Source organism: Pleurodeles waltl, chromosome 3_1, assembly GCF_031143425.1.
Source record: "Pleurodeles waltl isolate 20211129_DDA chromosome 3_1, aPleWal1.hap1.20221129, whole genome shotgun sequence".
NCBI classification, from domain to species: domain Eukaryota; kingdom Metazoa; phylum Chordata; class Amphibia; order Caudata; family Salamandridae; genus Pleurodeles; species Pleurodeles waltl.
Window position 1 is genome coordinate 1,001,505,578 of NC_090440.1, and position 17,034 is coordinate 1,001,522,611.

At 46.3% G+C, this 17,034-nt stretch overlaps 1 protein-coding gene across 1 annotated transcript in view; it reads right to left on the reverse strand.

Moving 5' to 3' along the window:
- The window catches only part of PLA2R1 (phospholipase A2 receptor 1), a 1,061,792-nt gene that overhangs the window by 341,683 nt on the left and 703,075 nt on the right, over positions 1 to 17,034 (reverse strand). Inside the window, exon 13 of the mRNA XM_069224206.1 lies at positions 6,865 to 7,010. Within this exon, the coding sequence (XP_069080307.1) occupies positions 6,865 to 7,010 (146 nt within the window). The remainder of the gene's footprint in view (positions 1 to 6,864; positions 7,011 to 17,034) is intronic.

Below are 17,034 nucleotides of genomic sequence, written 5' to 3' on the forward strand. Positions count from 1 at the left end.
TCACAGTCATAGGCCCACGTTCCCACCCTTGCCCTGACGCACATACACTCACCATCGGATCATGCAGGGCTCATCCCCCCCCCCATCTCCCATACACACCACTCCAAACAGGCATTGCACATACAGCATGCTCACAGTGGACTCACCTGTTTGTCTGGAGGACTGTAGAGTAGCGTGTACTGGGGGAGGACCCCATCCACTAGTTTCTCCAACTCCTTCGATGTGAAGGCAGGGGCCCTTTCCCAGACACATGAGCCATTGTCACTTCAAGACTGAGGTCACAGCAGCACTTGCAGTATAGGTCCTCTCCTGTCGAAGATCAGGTATCAAGTCAGTGAACAGAGAGAAAATGGCGGTCATGTCCGCGGCAGTGCGTACCGTCACCGCCGGCGTACATCGTCATTGCCTCCTGGGACCCATAGGGTCCAATGTTAACCAATGCACGAGTGCGTTGCTGTCTTTGACCGCCTACCGCGACGGTGTACAACGCCAGCGCAGTTACCTCATATCCCCTTCTCCCACATTACAGGTCAGGCAGCTGCAATTTCAGGGGGCCACATGGCATTAATTTTAAATGCGTCACACATATCTAGGCCTTGCATACACACTAAGACAGGCACATAGCGGATTGACAAATGTGTGCAATAAAGTTGATTTTTTAGTACCTTAGTGTTGGCTGACCCTCTGATCGCTGTTTTCATCCAAAGAGCACATCCGCTGGGGCAGGTGAGGAGATGGCGGCATCCTCCGGTGTACAGACCACTGGTGGACCTGTCGACAATGGAAGAGCGACATGTAATAGTCACCTACAGACTTGATCGTGCCACAATCCATGAACTGTGTGCCCAGTTGGAGCCAGACCTGATGTCAGCTATCCGCCATCCCACAGGAATCCCCCCTCTAGTGCAGGTCCTGACAGTACTCCATTTCCTGGCAAGTGGGTCTTTTCAAACTACAGTGCCATAGCATCACGGATGTCCCAGCCTATGTTCTCAAACGTGTTGTCCAGAGTGTTGTCTGCCCTGCTGATACACATGCGCAGCTACATTGTTTTCCCTCAGGTGGAGGATTTGCCTACAGTGGAAGGTGACTTATATGCCCTGGGACATATCCCCAACATCATAGGTGCCATTGATGGGACACATGTGGCCTTGGTACCCCCCGCAGGAGTGAACAGGTGTACAGAAACCGGAAGAGTTACCATTCTATGAATGTGCAGATGGTGTGTTTGGCCGACCAGTACATCTCCCATGTGAACGCCAAGTTTCCTGGCTCAGTGCATGATGCTTACATTCTGAGGAATAGCAGCATCCCTTAAGTGATGGGACAACTCCACAGGCACCGTGTGTGGCTAATAGGTGAGGACAAGGACCCTATACCCTATGAATAGTTGTCTGGGTTGTCCCTAAGGGTTAGTGTTTGTCTAACAGTTGTCCCTCGACATTTGCAGGTGACTCTGGCTACCCCAACCTGTCATGGCTACTGACCCCAGTGAGGAATCCCAGGACAAGGGCAGAGGTACGCTACAATGAGGTGCATGGGCGAACTAGGAGTGTCATAGAGAGGACCTTCAGCCTCCTGAAGGCCAGGTTCCGGTGCCTCCATATGACAGGTGGATCCCTATTCTACTCACCAAAGAAGGTGTGCCAGCTCATCGTGGCCTGCTGTATGCTGCACAACTTGGCTATGTGACGACAGGTGCCTTTTCTGCAGGAGGATGGTCCAGAAGGAGGTATTGTGGCAGCTGTGGAGCCTGTGGACAGTGAAGAAGAGGAGGCAGAAAAAGAGGACATAGACAACAAAAACACTGTGATGCAGCAATACTTCCAGTGAGACACAGGTAAGAAGACATCACTGCCTCCTACATCTGATAAAATTGTTCTACCTCTCATCTGTCTGTCACTTTCACCCTGTGTATGGACCCTGATTTGTCACTTTCCCTTTCGATTTCACAGATGTGGGTCCCACTGTGTGACCTCTGCTATCTTACGTCATGGACTAGAGCTGTGTGACATAGGTATGTTGACAATACAATGGAACTTGCTATTTCCCTCAGTTATTGCAAATACACATTTGTGATAGCACAGACTGACTCCAGATTGTTTTGTGATTCAAGGGTGTTTATTTAAGTGCAAAATAGTGGAGGGGTTGTAAAATGGCCAGGGGTGATGGTGGAGGAATGTCCATGGCAGAGTCCAGTCTATTTGTCTCACAGGTGCATTGTCCAAAGGGGCATCGGAAGTGGAGCAATGGCAGTTTAAGGATGGACAGGGTGACAAAGTGGGACAGATGGATGACATTCAGGGTGGTCTCATTTCTTGGTGGGGGTCTTGGCATTGTTCTCTGTCTTTGTCCTGGATCTCAGGGACCGCTTGCGGGGTGGTTCTCCATCTGCAGGGGGTGGGGTGCTGGTGACGTGGTCCTGTGGCGGGGCCTCCTGTCTGCGACGGCAGAGGTGGTGGGCAGTTCATCATCCAGGCTAGTGTCAGGGGCCCCTTGTTGTGCCACAGTGTCCCTCCTGGTGTTCACATGGTCCTTCAGCACCCCTACAATGGTGCCCAGGGTGGTGTTGATGGATTTGAGTCCCTCCCTGAACCCCAAATACTGTTCCTACTGCATCCGCTGGGTCTCCTGAAACTTGGCCAGTACCGTTGCCATCATCTCCTGGGAATGATGGTACGCTCCCATGATGTTGGAGAGGGCCTCGTGGAGAGTGGGTTCCCTGGGCCTGTCCTCCCACTGTCGCACAGCAGACCTCCCAGTTCCCCGGTTTTCCTGGGCCTCTGTCCCCTGAACCGTGTGCCCACTGCCACTGCCCCCAGGTCCCTGATGTTTTTGGGGTGGTGGGTTAGCCTGGGTTCCCTGTAGTGGTGGACACACTGCTGCTTGACGTGTCCTGGGGACAGAGGTATGGGCCCGCTGGGTGGGTGCTGTGCTGGTGTTTCCTGAGGGGGAGGTTCTGTGGTGGCCTGTGACTGTGTCAGGGGAACCAACTGTCCTGAGGTCCCAGATGGGCCGGGCTGGTCATCTAGATCCAGTTGGACAGAGCTGCTGTCATCACTGTGGACCTCTTCTGTGGGGGGAGTGGGCATGTCTGGAACCTCCTGTCCGGTGACATTGGGTAGGGGTCCTGCAGGGGTGTAAAGGTATGATTATTGCATCTGCGTGTACCATGGTGTGCAATGGGTGGTTGACCCTCTACCCCAGTGCTTACATTCTTGTGTAGGACCTTGTGTGATAATTGTTTAGGGGTCTGTGTGGGTATCTGTATTGGACATGCATTGGTGATGGGTGTCCATGCTTTGTTGTTGCATGCAGGGCTTGGTGTTGGGATGTGTGGTTTGTGATAGTGGGACATATGTGAGGAGTTGGAGTGATGGGGTGAGGGCGTGGGTGGGGGTATGTGATAGCATGCAGGTAGGGTGGGGGATGAAGTAGTTAAAGCTTTGACTTACCAGAGTCCATTCATCCTGCTACTCCTGCGAGGCCCTCAGGATGCTGTATAGCCAAGACCTGCTCCTCCCATGTTGTTCGTTGTGGGGGAGGAGGTGTGGGTCCGCCGCCAGTCCTTTGAACCACAATGTGGTGTCTTGAGACCACGGAACGCACCTTCCCCGTAGTTCGTTCCACCTCTTCCTGATGTCATCCCCTGTTCTTGTGTGCTGTGCCACTGCGTTGACCCTGTTCACGATTCTGCGCCACAGCTCCATCTTCCTAGCTATGGAGGTGTGCTGCACGAATAGCTGTGGCTCTACCCGGATGATTTCCTCCACCATGACCCTGAGCTCCTCCTCAGAAAACCGGGGATGTCTTTGCGGTGCCATGGGGTGGTGTGGGTGATGTGTGAGGTGGTGTGTGTTGTGATGTGTGGGGTGATGTTTAGGGGTGTGTGGTGTTTTGTGCGTGGATGGTGTATGAGTGATGGTGTTGTGTGCCTCTGTATGCTGGTGTTGTCTTTGCTTTGCTGTCTCTCTGCTTCTTCAAATTTTTTGGTTGTAAGGGTTTGTGGTTATGTGGGTGTGTGTTTTATATTGTATTGGGTGTGTGGGAGTGATGTGTGTATGTGTATCAGGTGTGTGTATTTCGATTTGTCCAATGTGGTTGTGTTTTGTAAATGTGTGTGTATTCGTGGGTCGTGATAGTGTGGGTGTATTCCTGTTGGCGTGACGGTGGAGGTTTTGTTATCGCCAGTTTATCACTGACCTTTGGTGTGGCGGACTTGTGTGGGTGTCTAGATTTTGGCAGATTCTGAGCTGTGGGTCGTAATAGCTGGTGCTAGCGGGCCAGCGTCATTTTTTAGGAGGGAATGCCTACCTTGCATATCATTGTCATTAAACGACGCAAGGTGAGGTGGCACTCCCAAAATAATTACGCTAAGTCAAAAATGTTGATGCTAGACTGCTCGAGTGTCAAAAAATCTAAATATACCTTTAAGCTAGCGCTGCTTTTGCAGCAAAGAAAATGGCGCAAGCACAGTGCTAACTTTTCTTACATCTGGGCTTAAGAGTTTCTCTCAACATTCATCATCTGAATGAATCTAACAGGCATCCGCCACTAACTCAGTGACATATTGTTTCCAGATCACTAAATTCATTAAACCTAGAGTATTTGATGAGCATATACAGTCTCTCAACACATTCATCTATGGTTTCACCAACCCTCTGTCATTCTTGAACATGTACGTTTCATAATCTGTATTCGGTATTGGATTGAACTTGAGATTCAAGGTTTCTTTAATTTGACAGTACATGACTTCATCATCTCGGAGTATTTCTCTATGACTTATTTTACACCTTCACCAGCAAGATTCTTGAAGTATTTGATAATCTTCCTGTTATCTGTTTCTTCTCGCGCATCAATGAAATCATCAAATGTCTCTGTCAAAGCAGTCCATCCATCACCAATATTTTGTTTTTTGGCAATATCAAATGGTGGTGGTGGTTTCGGGAAGGTAGCAGCACTACAACTCAATATGGGATTAGCTGACACTAAAACTTGAATTATAACCAATGCTATCTGCTGTATTCTAGGACCTGCTTCATTCATGCCATCTCTAGGGCCCTGCAAGTGCTGGCTTCTGGGTCATCTTGGACACACTGTGGAACTGTGACCTCTTTCTTGGTCTCCATTGAAGCCCTTCACTTTTCTGGAAACTTCTGGAGCCTACTGAGCCGCCAACCAGCAGCTTTGGTGGTGTGCCGCTTCAGGTATTGGGGAGTTCAATAAGCACAACCCCGGACTTCTTCTTAGGTCTCTTTGCATTCTGCTGAGGTCATAGAGCTCTTCTTCTCGAGGCTGTGGTAAGTGTAACAATAATTTGCTTTATTATCAATTGCGCTGTCAGCTGGTGCTTTTATGTATCCTACTCGCATTTGACTATGGAAGTTTCAGCACTTCTTTTCTGTATCTTTTTGTTGCTGCCTCTAGCTTTATCTCTCTGTACACTCTATAGCTGTATGTTGCACAGTAGTGCAGAACCTCTCTTTAGGGCCTTGCCAGCAGGTTCTTGGACAACGACGTGTAGATTTTTCAGTGAAGATCTCTTTCTTCAAATGCTTCACATCGGCTGGGGCTGTGCTTTGATTCCACATTCGCCAAATGTCAATTGTGCACTTCGATGAAGGCACACATGGCACGCATGAGCAGTTTGCTTCAACCATAGCAAACCCTCTGAGAGAGAACTGTTGATATCTGGATTACTAATCCTTTAGCTTGTCGCCAGTTGCAGCATATTCTCAAGTCGGGGGTACCCGCCAATAACTATACCACACACAGAGCTACATATTACATGTCTTTATTCGGCTGTGTGTAACCGCAAATCCAACATTCTAAACTTGCATTCACTGTGATGAGTGGTTTGGACATAGACACCATCTAACTCACAACACACATGTAAAGTGTCAGTATGCTACTATTGTTTCCTGTGTGATAACAGGAATCCACTTGATGAGTTCAGATCCTCTCAGTGGTATCTTGACTAGTATGAGCAAATACATTGTCATTCCCCTACCTTCTGCGTCATGCATCACCATTCAAAGAGGCAGGATGTCGGTCAGGGAGCTGTAACATGAAGAGGATCGGACACTGCACTTGGAAGTGTGAGTACAGATGCAAACCAATAACCAACAAAACACAAGGTTTGAAAAAAAAATATTAAAAAAACAACTGGGAGAGAATCATTTGCAATTTTTTATCCTGGAATTCAGAGTAGCGCTCTCTGCAAATCAGGCTTGCAATAAACTCCGAAGACCCACTTCTCTAAAAACCCTTTATCCAAACACGTTGAATAACCCTATACTCGCCTGAGACCCGCCAGCTGAGTTGTCCTCCATCGCCACAACTGTGGACAGTCATTGCCTCTGTAACTGAACCTGTGCTCTATTGCTAACCAATTTGTAAATAAATGCGTACCTGTGTACTTTCTATTTGAATCCCAAAATCTTTGGCAAATGTACTCACGAAAATAAAAGGTGCTCTCTCTGACGTGATCAAGCAAACTTACATTTTTAAATAGGCATGACATTGCCAGAGAATTTGAAGAATGAAAGTGGCAACATTATTGTTACAAAGATCAAGAATTAATGCCACTGTGAATTTGATTTAGGCTGTAAATATACAATTGCAGAAGAATGGACACGTTTATTTCTCTCTCTTCTTTCCTGATAGAATGTGTTTGAGATTTTCTTATAATACCACAAGCAAATGGTCATTCTTTATTGTAAAAGAGAATGATCAGTTATATTAAGTGAAGAGAATCCGCAAAAACAAAGGAATAAGCATTAGATTCCTAAAACACAGGCCAGTAGATTTACATGTGTGTAATTTATATGCAAATACAGTGGAAATTTGTTTAAAATCACTTACGCAGAAAACATTGTATTTAAAAGTTTATCCAGGAATATTTCTTCATCACCATTGGAAAAACTTGCAAGGTGAGCTCCATAACCCTGGCAAAATTCTTCAGCTTCATCCCATGTTCTTCTTGTGAGTACCTTCTCATCATGGAAAACCTGTAATACGACAAACATGGGCAATATATTGTGTGCACATGAATTACTACTCAATCATCATTTTTATTATTGAGAAAGTAGGAAAAAGCTGTAAACAATAAAGTTCATGGTCAAAATAATATGTGGCTGACAATGTAGTATTCAATTAAATTATCCTAACACAGGTGTTGCATTTTGTCCTAACCTTGTAGGAGAGTAGCACATAAACTAAAACCTACACTGCACTTTTGTGCCTTTTTAATTGGTAAATAGCTGATTCCCGTTCAACGACACTGCATAATAGCACCCACACTCTTCAACCTTGGGAAAACCATGACTAATCCATTGCCTGGAAATGCATAATCGAGCAATAATCATACATATCATTCAGAGTTGAGTATTGGCATATGGAATATACTCATTAGAGCGAAACATAATCGAAAGAGGTGCCACATGGATATCAAATTTTATTATATTATCCTACCTTTCTGTTACTGTATCCCAAAATTCTTTCCATGCCCTACAGTTTGTGTCATAAGTATCCTGGAGCTCGTATTTTAGATATTTGTGCCCTGATTATGAATTAAGAGGAATTTCATACGGAGAGTCCCAGTGGCTAGAATTACCATTGCCTGATTGTATATTTGCATTAATTCAGCCGTTTATGAGTCGATGAGGATCAGGAGTAACTGCAGACACAGAATTACCATGCAGGATTCTATATGGTATTTCCTCTTGTGAAAGGTTTAGGCCCATATCTATACTTTTTGACACAAACCAGCGCCAGCGCTGGTTTGCGTCTAAAATTTTACCGCCGGCTAACGCCATTCCTACGCACCATGCGGGCGCCTTATTTAAGGAATGACGTCAGCCGGCGCTGCGGACAGGTCTGAGTAAAAAAAAAAAAAACTCAAACCAGGCAGCGCCGGCGTAGGGGAAAATGGGGGTTGTGCGTCAAAAAATGGTGCAAGTTAGGTTTGAGGCACAAATCATGCCTCAAAACGGACTTGCGCCATTTTTTGACGCACAACCCCCATTGAAATGACTCCTGTCTTAGCAAAGACAGGAGTCATGCCCCCTTGCCCAATGGCCATACCCAGGGAACTTCTGTCCCCTGGGCATGGTCATTGGGCACAGTGGCATGTAGGGGAGCCCAAATTAGGACCCGCTATGCCACTTAAAAAAAAATATATACTTATCTCAACTTACCTGTACTTACCTGGGATGGGTCCCCCCATCCATGGGTGTCCTCCAGGGGTGGGCGAGGGTGGCAGGGGGTGTCCCTGGGGGCAGGGAAGGGCAAAGACCATGGAAGTGAGCCCACAGGTCCCTTAACACCTGCCCTGACCCAGGCGTAAAAAAACGGCGCACATCAGGCTGTGCACCGTTTTTTAAGGCCTGCCCCCTCCTGTGCGTCAAAATGACGCAGGAGTATAAATAAGGCGCACAGGCCTTAGAGTCATTTTTTGGATGGGAACACCTACCTTGCATGTCATTAACGCAAGGCAGTTTCCCGCATCCCAAAAATGACGCACACAGAGGAATTTTTACGTCCGTGGGCTCGGGTGTCAAAGTTTAAATATGGTGCACGGTTTGCGCCGAATGTGCGTCAAAATGTTTTACGCACATTCGACGCAAACAGAGTATAAATATGCCCCTTAGTGCTCCCATTTACCGCCATCTGCTGTGAGGAGCAGGTGGTAAATGAGAGCAGTGGCTTCCCTGCAGGGAGGAGTGGAGGGAGGGAGTCTCAAATGCTAGGGGGTGAGAAAATGAACAATAGTCTTGGCATGGGGGAATTGCATGCTTCCTTTGTAAAAAAACAATTAGTCAGAGGCCAATCGATGACGCATGGCTGCTCTTCAAGCCAAAGCCTCATGCAATTCTACTCAACAGAGACTAAGGGCCACATGTACGAAATACAGGTTTTGCGACTCACAAATTGTGAGTCACAAAACCTTATGTTAAACAGTGCCAATGACACTGTTTGCGATTCGCAAGGGGGTCACAAATAACCTGCCTCATGAATATTCATGAGGTAGGTCGCAATTTGCGACCCCATTGGGAATGGCCGCCCTCACAGGGATGGTGGCCTGTTGAAGACAGCAGAACACCATGTCTGTGACTGCTTTTAAATATTTAAATAATGCAGTTATTTTTTTTTAAATGCAGTCCGTTTTCCTTAAAAAAAAAAAAGATGCATTTCAAAAACAAAAAAATAAAAGTTTTCTTTTCATTTTTTCAGAGCAGGCAGTGGTCCATAGGACCACTGCCTGCTCTGAAAAAATGTTTTCGCTGCCATTCACAAAGGGGAAGAGGTTCCATGGGGACTCCTTCCCATTTGTGAATGGGTTAGCACCAGTTTGAAACTGGTGCTAACTGCGATTGTTTTGCACCACATTCGCGGTCACAAAACAATCATACATGGGACTGTGACTTGCAATTAGGAAGGGGACAACCCTTCCTAATTGTGACTCGTAAACCCTTTTTGCGATTCGGTAAATAGTTTACCGAATCGCAAAAATGGGTCTGTACATCCCACATTGTATTGTGCATGTCGCAAATGGCCCGATTCGCCATTTGCGATGTGCAAAATGCTTCATACATGTGGCCCTAAATGTCAGCATAAGGGTCTGCTCCCACTTTGAACTAGAACATTTATCTGAGAAGGGGCAGTTCAACAATGTTAATAATTTGTCCTTTCTGCAGGTTCACCCCAATTTTTTGGCATTTTTTGCTCAACCTGATTTTTTGCTGGTTATATGCCCTTTATCAATGCTAATCAATGGTAAAGTGGTTGGGCTCCAGCTTTCAACATGATGAAATTGGCATACCTCTAACTAGCATATTGACCTTACCTGCAATTCCCTAGTATATGGAACCCACAGGCTACCCAGGGCATTTAAGTTAAATACTACCAGTGGGCTGCAGAGCTCATTGTGCCACCCACTGCAGTGGAGATGCAAACATGAGTGCAAACCTGCCACCAGTAGCCTGGTTGTGCAGATTTTATCTGCAAGTTCAACCAGTTAAAACAGCCCCTTTTGACAGGCTTAAACCCTCCTTTTAAATCTTCGAGCCTCATTGAGTGTTTACCGTCTTAAAGACTGCCAAACTTGTGGTGGTGGTTGGATCGCCGCACTCTTGATGGTCCGATCGCCAGATAACAACCCTGGTGATCGGATTGCCAGGAGACCACCGCCACCTCTGGGATCACAGATCCCGACAGGGTGGTGGCAGGCGGAGTCGGGTCAGCCACGGTGGTGCCCATGGCAGCACCCCACTTTCCACTTTCCTCCAGCCTTTCCATGGTGGTTTGAATGGCATGGAAAGGCTGACAGAAAGCCAGTACTGGGGATCACAGGGGTGCCTCTGCACTGCCCATGCACATAGCATTGGCACTGCAGCCCCCCCGCCAGCGCCCTCGGAATGTACATTGTCTGTGCAGACAGTGTGCATTCCGAGGGTGCTGTTGTGCGACAGCATTGGCCTCAGCTCCCTTAAGGAAGCAGAGACCAATGCCGTGGCACTGTTTCTGCCAGGCTGACCGGCTGAAATGCTGTAATATGATATTTCCGTCTGTCAGCTTGGTGGAAATATCATAATACGACTCGGTGTGAGGCTGCTGGTATGATGGCAGCCTCACCCATGCAAGTTTGGAAGTCTGACGGGCGGACCGTCGAAATCATAATGAGGCCCTTAGTAATTCTTAAGTAAGCCTTGCTGCCCATTAAGACAGGATGCATATTATTTAACAGTAGGCATGTAAAAGTGTTATGTTAAACATGTCTTTACAGTGAAAATGTCTCCAAAGCTATTTTCCCTCTAGCAGGTTTGGCTGTTTCATAGGAAAGCATTAAGATACAATATTAAGTTGAATAAATCTCTGCCTAAGAAACAACTACAGAAGTATTTCAAATACTCTTTTAATAGGTATGCAAAATCCAATTAAAAAACTTTGTCCAATTATTACAGAATATATACTTTACAAAAGTAACATTTTGCCTGTCTTTCAGTGCCTTCCAACTGTCATATATAGCGGCTGATGACTCCCCTGTGGCTAGGTGTGAATTGCTCCTAGGAGCAAACAATAGCCTACCCTCAATGCAGATATGATTCATCGAACCTGATACAATATACAGGGGAAGCTGAGAGGATCATCTCTGACATTAAAGTGTCAAGCCCTGCCTGAGTGTTACAATCTGTCTGACATGTCTGCTGGAGCTTTTATATATGACACTTGAGGCACACTTCAAACAGGCTTCCCCTGTCAAGGCCAATGTTAAACGACACTTGGGCAAGGCCCTTCTATTGTCCTGCCAGCCACTGACCCATCAATCACAGGTCTGCTGGATTTACATATAACATTTGGGGTACACTTCAAAGAAGGGGAACAGGATGGCAAAACACTTTGGGCTAGGTGAGCAAAGCATTTTCGCTATTGCAAATGGCCTGATTCACAGAAACTGGGACGTTTGAGACCACAAAAATGCTTTTTGTTGTGCACATAAACCAAATTGCGATTCAGAAACAGTTTTGGTTTGTGAACAAAAACAGATTTGCTACTTGGAAGGGACGAATTCAGGGTGTCCCTTTTAAGTAAGGAATCTGAATGGTATGTACTAATGTTTTGTGACCAAAATGTGGCTGCAAAGCATTCACACTTAACCACCAACAAAATTTTGGTGGTAACCCATTTGTAAATGAAAAGGGGTCCTCATGAGGCCCCTCCCCTTCGAGAATGTTGAAAAATATTTTTTAAGAGCAGGCCGTGGTCCTCACAAAAATAAAAATAAAACATTTAATTTTTTATTTTTAAACACATCCTGTTTTCCTTTAAGGAAAATGGGCTGCGCTTAATATTGCTTATTTAAAAGCAATCAACGAAATGGTTGTCTGCACCAGCAGGCAACCATCTCTGTGATGGCAGCGAATTCTAGTGTGCCACAAATTGCGACTTACCTCATCAATATTCACAAGGTAGATCTTTTTGCAACCTACTAGGAATAGCTAATTGGGAATTAGGGCCAGATTTCACTTTAGTACATTGGTAATAGCGATTACCAAATAGCGATTCACAAAATATTGCCATTTTGTAATCACTATTACTATTTTCTAGTAATATTACTATTTTCATCTAGCCCTTTGGTCCTCATCATGAGTGAAGGGCTAGATTCAATTTCCTGTGCAAACAACTGTGTGCAAAGACATAGGAATTACATCTTGTATAATAATGATCACAACCTTGCAGTTTCCCCTAAATAAATTCCAGCAGGGCAAACCTGCCAAAATGTATCAGTAGAAAGGTCTGTAAAAAAAGCAAAACAGGTCGAATTTGCTGCTTCAAAAACATATTCTGCATGTTTTGTCCCATTTTCAATTTAAAAACTTGGAATAGGAGGTACGTGGTAAACATGTCACCCTTGAGTAAGGATATTTAACATGTGTGGTGAATACCCCACCCTATTTTGAGAAACTCATGAGAGCCTTTGCTTGACTTTTGATAGAAAGAACAAGAAGAACAAAAGAACTTGCTTAGAGCATAACTCTTCCCACCCCTCATCCCCAGAGACCCACACCACATGGGAATGTCCTCCTTTTCTTGTCATAAAGGGAGGTCGTCGTAGGTACTTGAAGACAATGGTACAGCAATTCCCAGATCAGGGAGAAAGAGGGCGGGGATGGAGGAGATGAGCTGTGGTATTTTTTGCAAATAGTTCACTGGGGTTTGTCATGGCCTTGTGCCATCGTCGAGATGTGTGGTGAAGTCATGAAGGATCACATTCCAAAACATGGCCAGAGATTATTTCCACAAGCCATGCTTTTCCTTCGTCCAGAGAGCGGTGCTCTCTGCCTGTGCTCATGCCATTTCCATTGTGGCTGGGATAGGGGTAATGACGATTTCTGTCTTTTCGCCGGTGCCTGCTTTGCTAGAAGATGGGCATGAGAACAGACCTAGAAGACATTGTTGTGTTGTCTCCAATCTGTCTCTTCCAGTCACTCTAGCTATGTCTGGCCGTACCATGTCCCAATAGTTCCCCAGTGATCCACAGGCCCAAAACCTGAATCACAAGCACTGGGCCTGATCTAAAGTGGGGGCACTCATCCAGGGGAGAGGGATCAATAAGTTGTAAATTTTGTGGGGTCAAGTTAGCCCTGTGTAAGATACAGAATTGGATATATCAGAAGTGGGGGCTGCAGAGTATCTTACTGGGACATTACAGGCTTTAAGCTGTTCTGTGTCGTGCAGTGGGTGACCTAATGAGTCTTCCCAAAAAGTTGAGCAATGCTATCAATGCTGTTAATGGGCCTCTTACAAAGGCCTGGTATAACCACATCACCAGCCATCTTCCATGTGCTACAGAGTGTAAAGCGTGCAGTAGCGGGTTCTGGACCAGTCCTGGTCTCCCAGGTCCCTAGTAAGTTTCCTTAAGTACGACGTAAGTTAAGAAGGCACCACTAGGAAGGTTATAGAGGGTAAGGAGTTGTCGAAAAGGTATCAGTACACCATTGTGAAAAAGGTCACCAAGAGTAAAGACGCCAGCTGCATCCCAGCTTCCAAAGGTGCTGCCGGTGAGGGTCGGGCAGTTAGTGGAAAATAGGTAGCTGAGTAATTGGGGGTCAATGCCAAATCGCCAAAGTGTCCAAAACATGTAGCTCCAATTTAGGGAGTCGAAAGTCTTCTCCAAGTCCAAGGAGAGGCCAGCCTCATTGGGCCCATTTCGTATTGCCTGTTATTTACTGCATCTAGGTGGCAGATGTTTAAAGAAGTGTTGCGCCATGGGATGAAGCCATTCTGGTCTGGGTGAATCAGTGTGGGCAAGAGGGCTTGGATGTGATCTGCAAGTATTTTACTGAGAATTTTATAAACAGGGGATAAGAGAGAGGTCAGGTGGTTGGAAGATAGGAGCTCCAAGTTGTGCCCTTGTTTTGGAATGGGTACCACCAGGGCTTCACTCTGGGTAAGTGAGTAGGTGGAAGTGAGCCATATCTTTAGGCACCCTGGTATAATCGTAAAAGGCACGGGACCAAAGCCCTTTCATACACAGTGTAAAATTCAATGGGTAACCCATCTTAGCCTGGGAAGTGGTTCCTCCGGTGTGTTCTAATTGCTCCTTTAAGGTTCTGCTCCATTATTGGGCATGCCAAGGTCTGCTGGTGATTGCATGGGACCTGGGGTAAGGTCACTGCCTCCAGGGGTCCATATCTTGGCTCAGGTATGTGCCCGTGAGTATTCTTCTGGTACAGCATAAAGTAGAATGTGCAGAAAGTGTCATTTATGTCCCCCTGCGTATTATGTAGGGTCCCATCCTACCCCCTGACGATGGACATTGGGGTGTCCTGGGGACATGGCACGACCAGCCTGTCCAGGAGCCGGCCTGGTCTGTCAGCTTCAGCGTGTTTACATGGGTGATGTTCAGACCATTCTAAGCATTTGAAGTGTTCTATCAGGGTAACATCGATCTCCTTCTCACACTAGGGCAGAGTCATATATGGCTCTGGTTTCCCAGACACTTAATGATTTTTCTGAGTCACACAGTTGGTCAGCAATGGTCCGGTGGATACCCACGCCGTGTCACGATTCACCCTTGGCTTACCGTCTGTATCAGAGAGGGATGGTTTGCGGCCTCAGTTCCTGCAAGTCCTACTCTGACGAGGTAGGGGCAACCCCTTCCGGTAGCCACGGTGCTGTTGACAATAGTACCCCACCACAGTCCGTGCCCTCCAGAAGGAGTCCCAGAGTAAAAACCCCAAGGGGAAAAAACCTCCAACAGGAACTCCCTGGAACAGAAGGAGGACACAATGAATTAGCACTCAGAAGTCTGGAAATACTGGAAAGCAGAGGAAAAAACAGGAACAACTGGACTCCAAGCTAAGACCAGCCGGAGCGTGACCACCACAGCAGAAGTGTTGCTACGCAATGAAAAGAAGAATTGATTCCCCTTATATACCCCTAGACAGTAAGAAGTAACACCACCATTTTGGATTGGGAAGGGGCTATAGCAATAGATAGGAAAAGGCACCGTAGAAAAAAGGGAACAGATGCATGCAGGGAAAAGAGAGGTGCAAGGTGTGCTGGGAAGGAGAAGGCATGGCTCCAGGAACCATAAGGGAAAGGAAGGCCCTGAAATGGGGCACCCGGTAAGTTTGTGATGCTGGGGGGGGGGCGCAGACACCCCGTTTGTGATGCTGGGGGGGGGCAGACACCCCACGACAATACCCACGGTGAGTGCCGTGCGCGGCTGGAGAAAAGGGCCGCCGCGGGCCCCGTGACACCTAACACGGGCCGCGGTTCCCACAACAGCTCGCAGCCACGGTTCCCACCGCGGACCGGCCAGGAGATGCCACGGGCCGCCGCGGCGTGACAGTAGGCCCCCCGAGGCCCCAGGTTTGTGAAGGAAAAGATGGAAAAAACAACTGCTCAGAAAAGGGGCATGAACCGAAGATGCGTCTTCCCAGGAGCATTCACTCATAGGGTAGCCCTTCCAATGAATGAGGTATTGGAGCTGACCACGGAAGACTCGAGAGTCACAGATTTCCTGGACCTAGTATTCAGGCATGTTGTCAACCAGTTGAGGTGGAGGAGAGGTAAATTGTCTGCGAAAAGGATCAGGGACATAGGGTTTAGGCTGAGATGCATGGAACACAGGATTTATTTTCCAAGTCTGAGGGAAACGAAGACGAACAGAAACAGGATTGATCTTTTGAAGAATCAGAAATGGACCATAATACCGGGGTTTGAACTTATTTTGGGTTAATCATAGAGGTAAGAATTTAGAGGAAAGCCTTACTTTATTGTTGATCTGATAAGGCGGGGCTTCACAACGTTTCTTGTCAGCCATTCTTTTCATGCATGTTTTTGTGGCTAAAAGATTCGAATGTATGGCATGTTGGATACCCCGTAGTTGCCGGATGTATGAGGTAATGGCAGGGAGAGTAGATGTTTCTTTAAGAGGAATAGGAAAGGCTTTCGGATGGAATCCATAAGAACAATAAAAAGGAGAGACTTTCGAGGCACTGTGTACCGAATTGTTGTATTAGAATTCGGCAAGTGGTAGGTACGTAGCCCAATTGCTTTGCGTAGCATTGCAAAAACTACGTAGGTATTGTTCAAGGCCTTGATTCAGACGTTCTGTCTGTCCATTAGTTAGGGGATGGAAACCAGATGATAGAGCTACCTCTATTCTTAGTGTCTTACAAAATTGTCTCCAAAAACGGGAGATGTATTGAGATAATGACTTGCGGCAGACCATGAAGCCGAAAGATCTCCTGAATAAAGATTTGACTTAGTGCTTTTGCGGTAGGTAGTTTCCTTAAAGCTGTGATATGTGCCATTTTCATGAAGGAGTCAATCGTTACCATTATCACCCGATTCCCAACTGAAGGAGGAAAAGAGCACATAAAATCAGTGGATATAGTGTGCCACGGACCTGATGGAACAGGTAAAGGACGGAGTAATCCTACTGGTTTATTACGAGGTGTTTTTACTTGTGCACACATGGGACAAGAAGTCACATAGTTTTCAGTGTCTGTCTTAAGTATGGGCCACCAAAAAGAGCGAAGCAGGAGATCTTGGGTAGCCTTCATACCACGATGACCTACGATGGGGGAATCGTGGCACATTCGCAGGGCCTCTGTTTGGACTATTTTAATAGGTAGGAACAATGCCTTTTTATGATAGTAGTAATCCTGATCTTTATGGATCTGTGGTCGTAAATTGTTCATCTAAGTTGTTTCAAGGTTGGAATACTCAGTTTTCACTTTGTCAAGAAATGATTGTACCAACCCAATGATCCTATTATTTTCAAATAGGTTTTGCACAGGAGAATCAATACACTCAGGATAGCGGCGTGACAGGGCATCTGCCAAAATATTTTGGGAACCAGGGATATATGTGATGTAGAAATCGTATTGACCAAAAAAGAAAGCCCATTGAGCCTGCCGACTATTTTGGCATTGAAAGTTTCTCAAACACTGTAAATTCCGATGATCTATCCGTGCCTCAAATGGTTCTTTCGATCCCATAAGAAAGTGTCTCCATTCA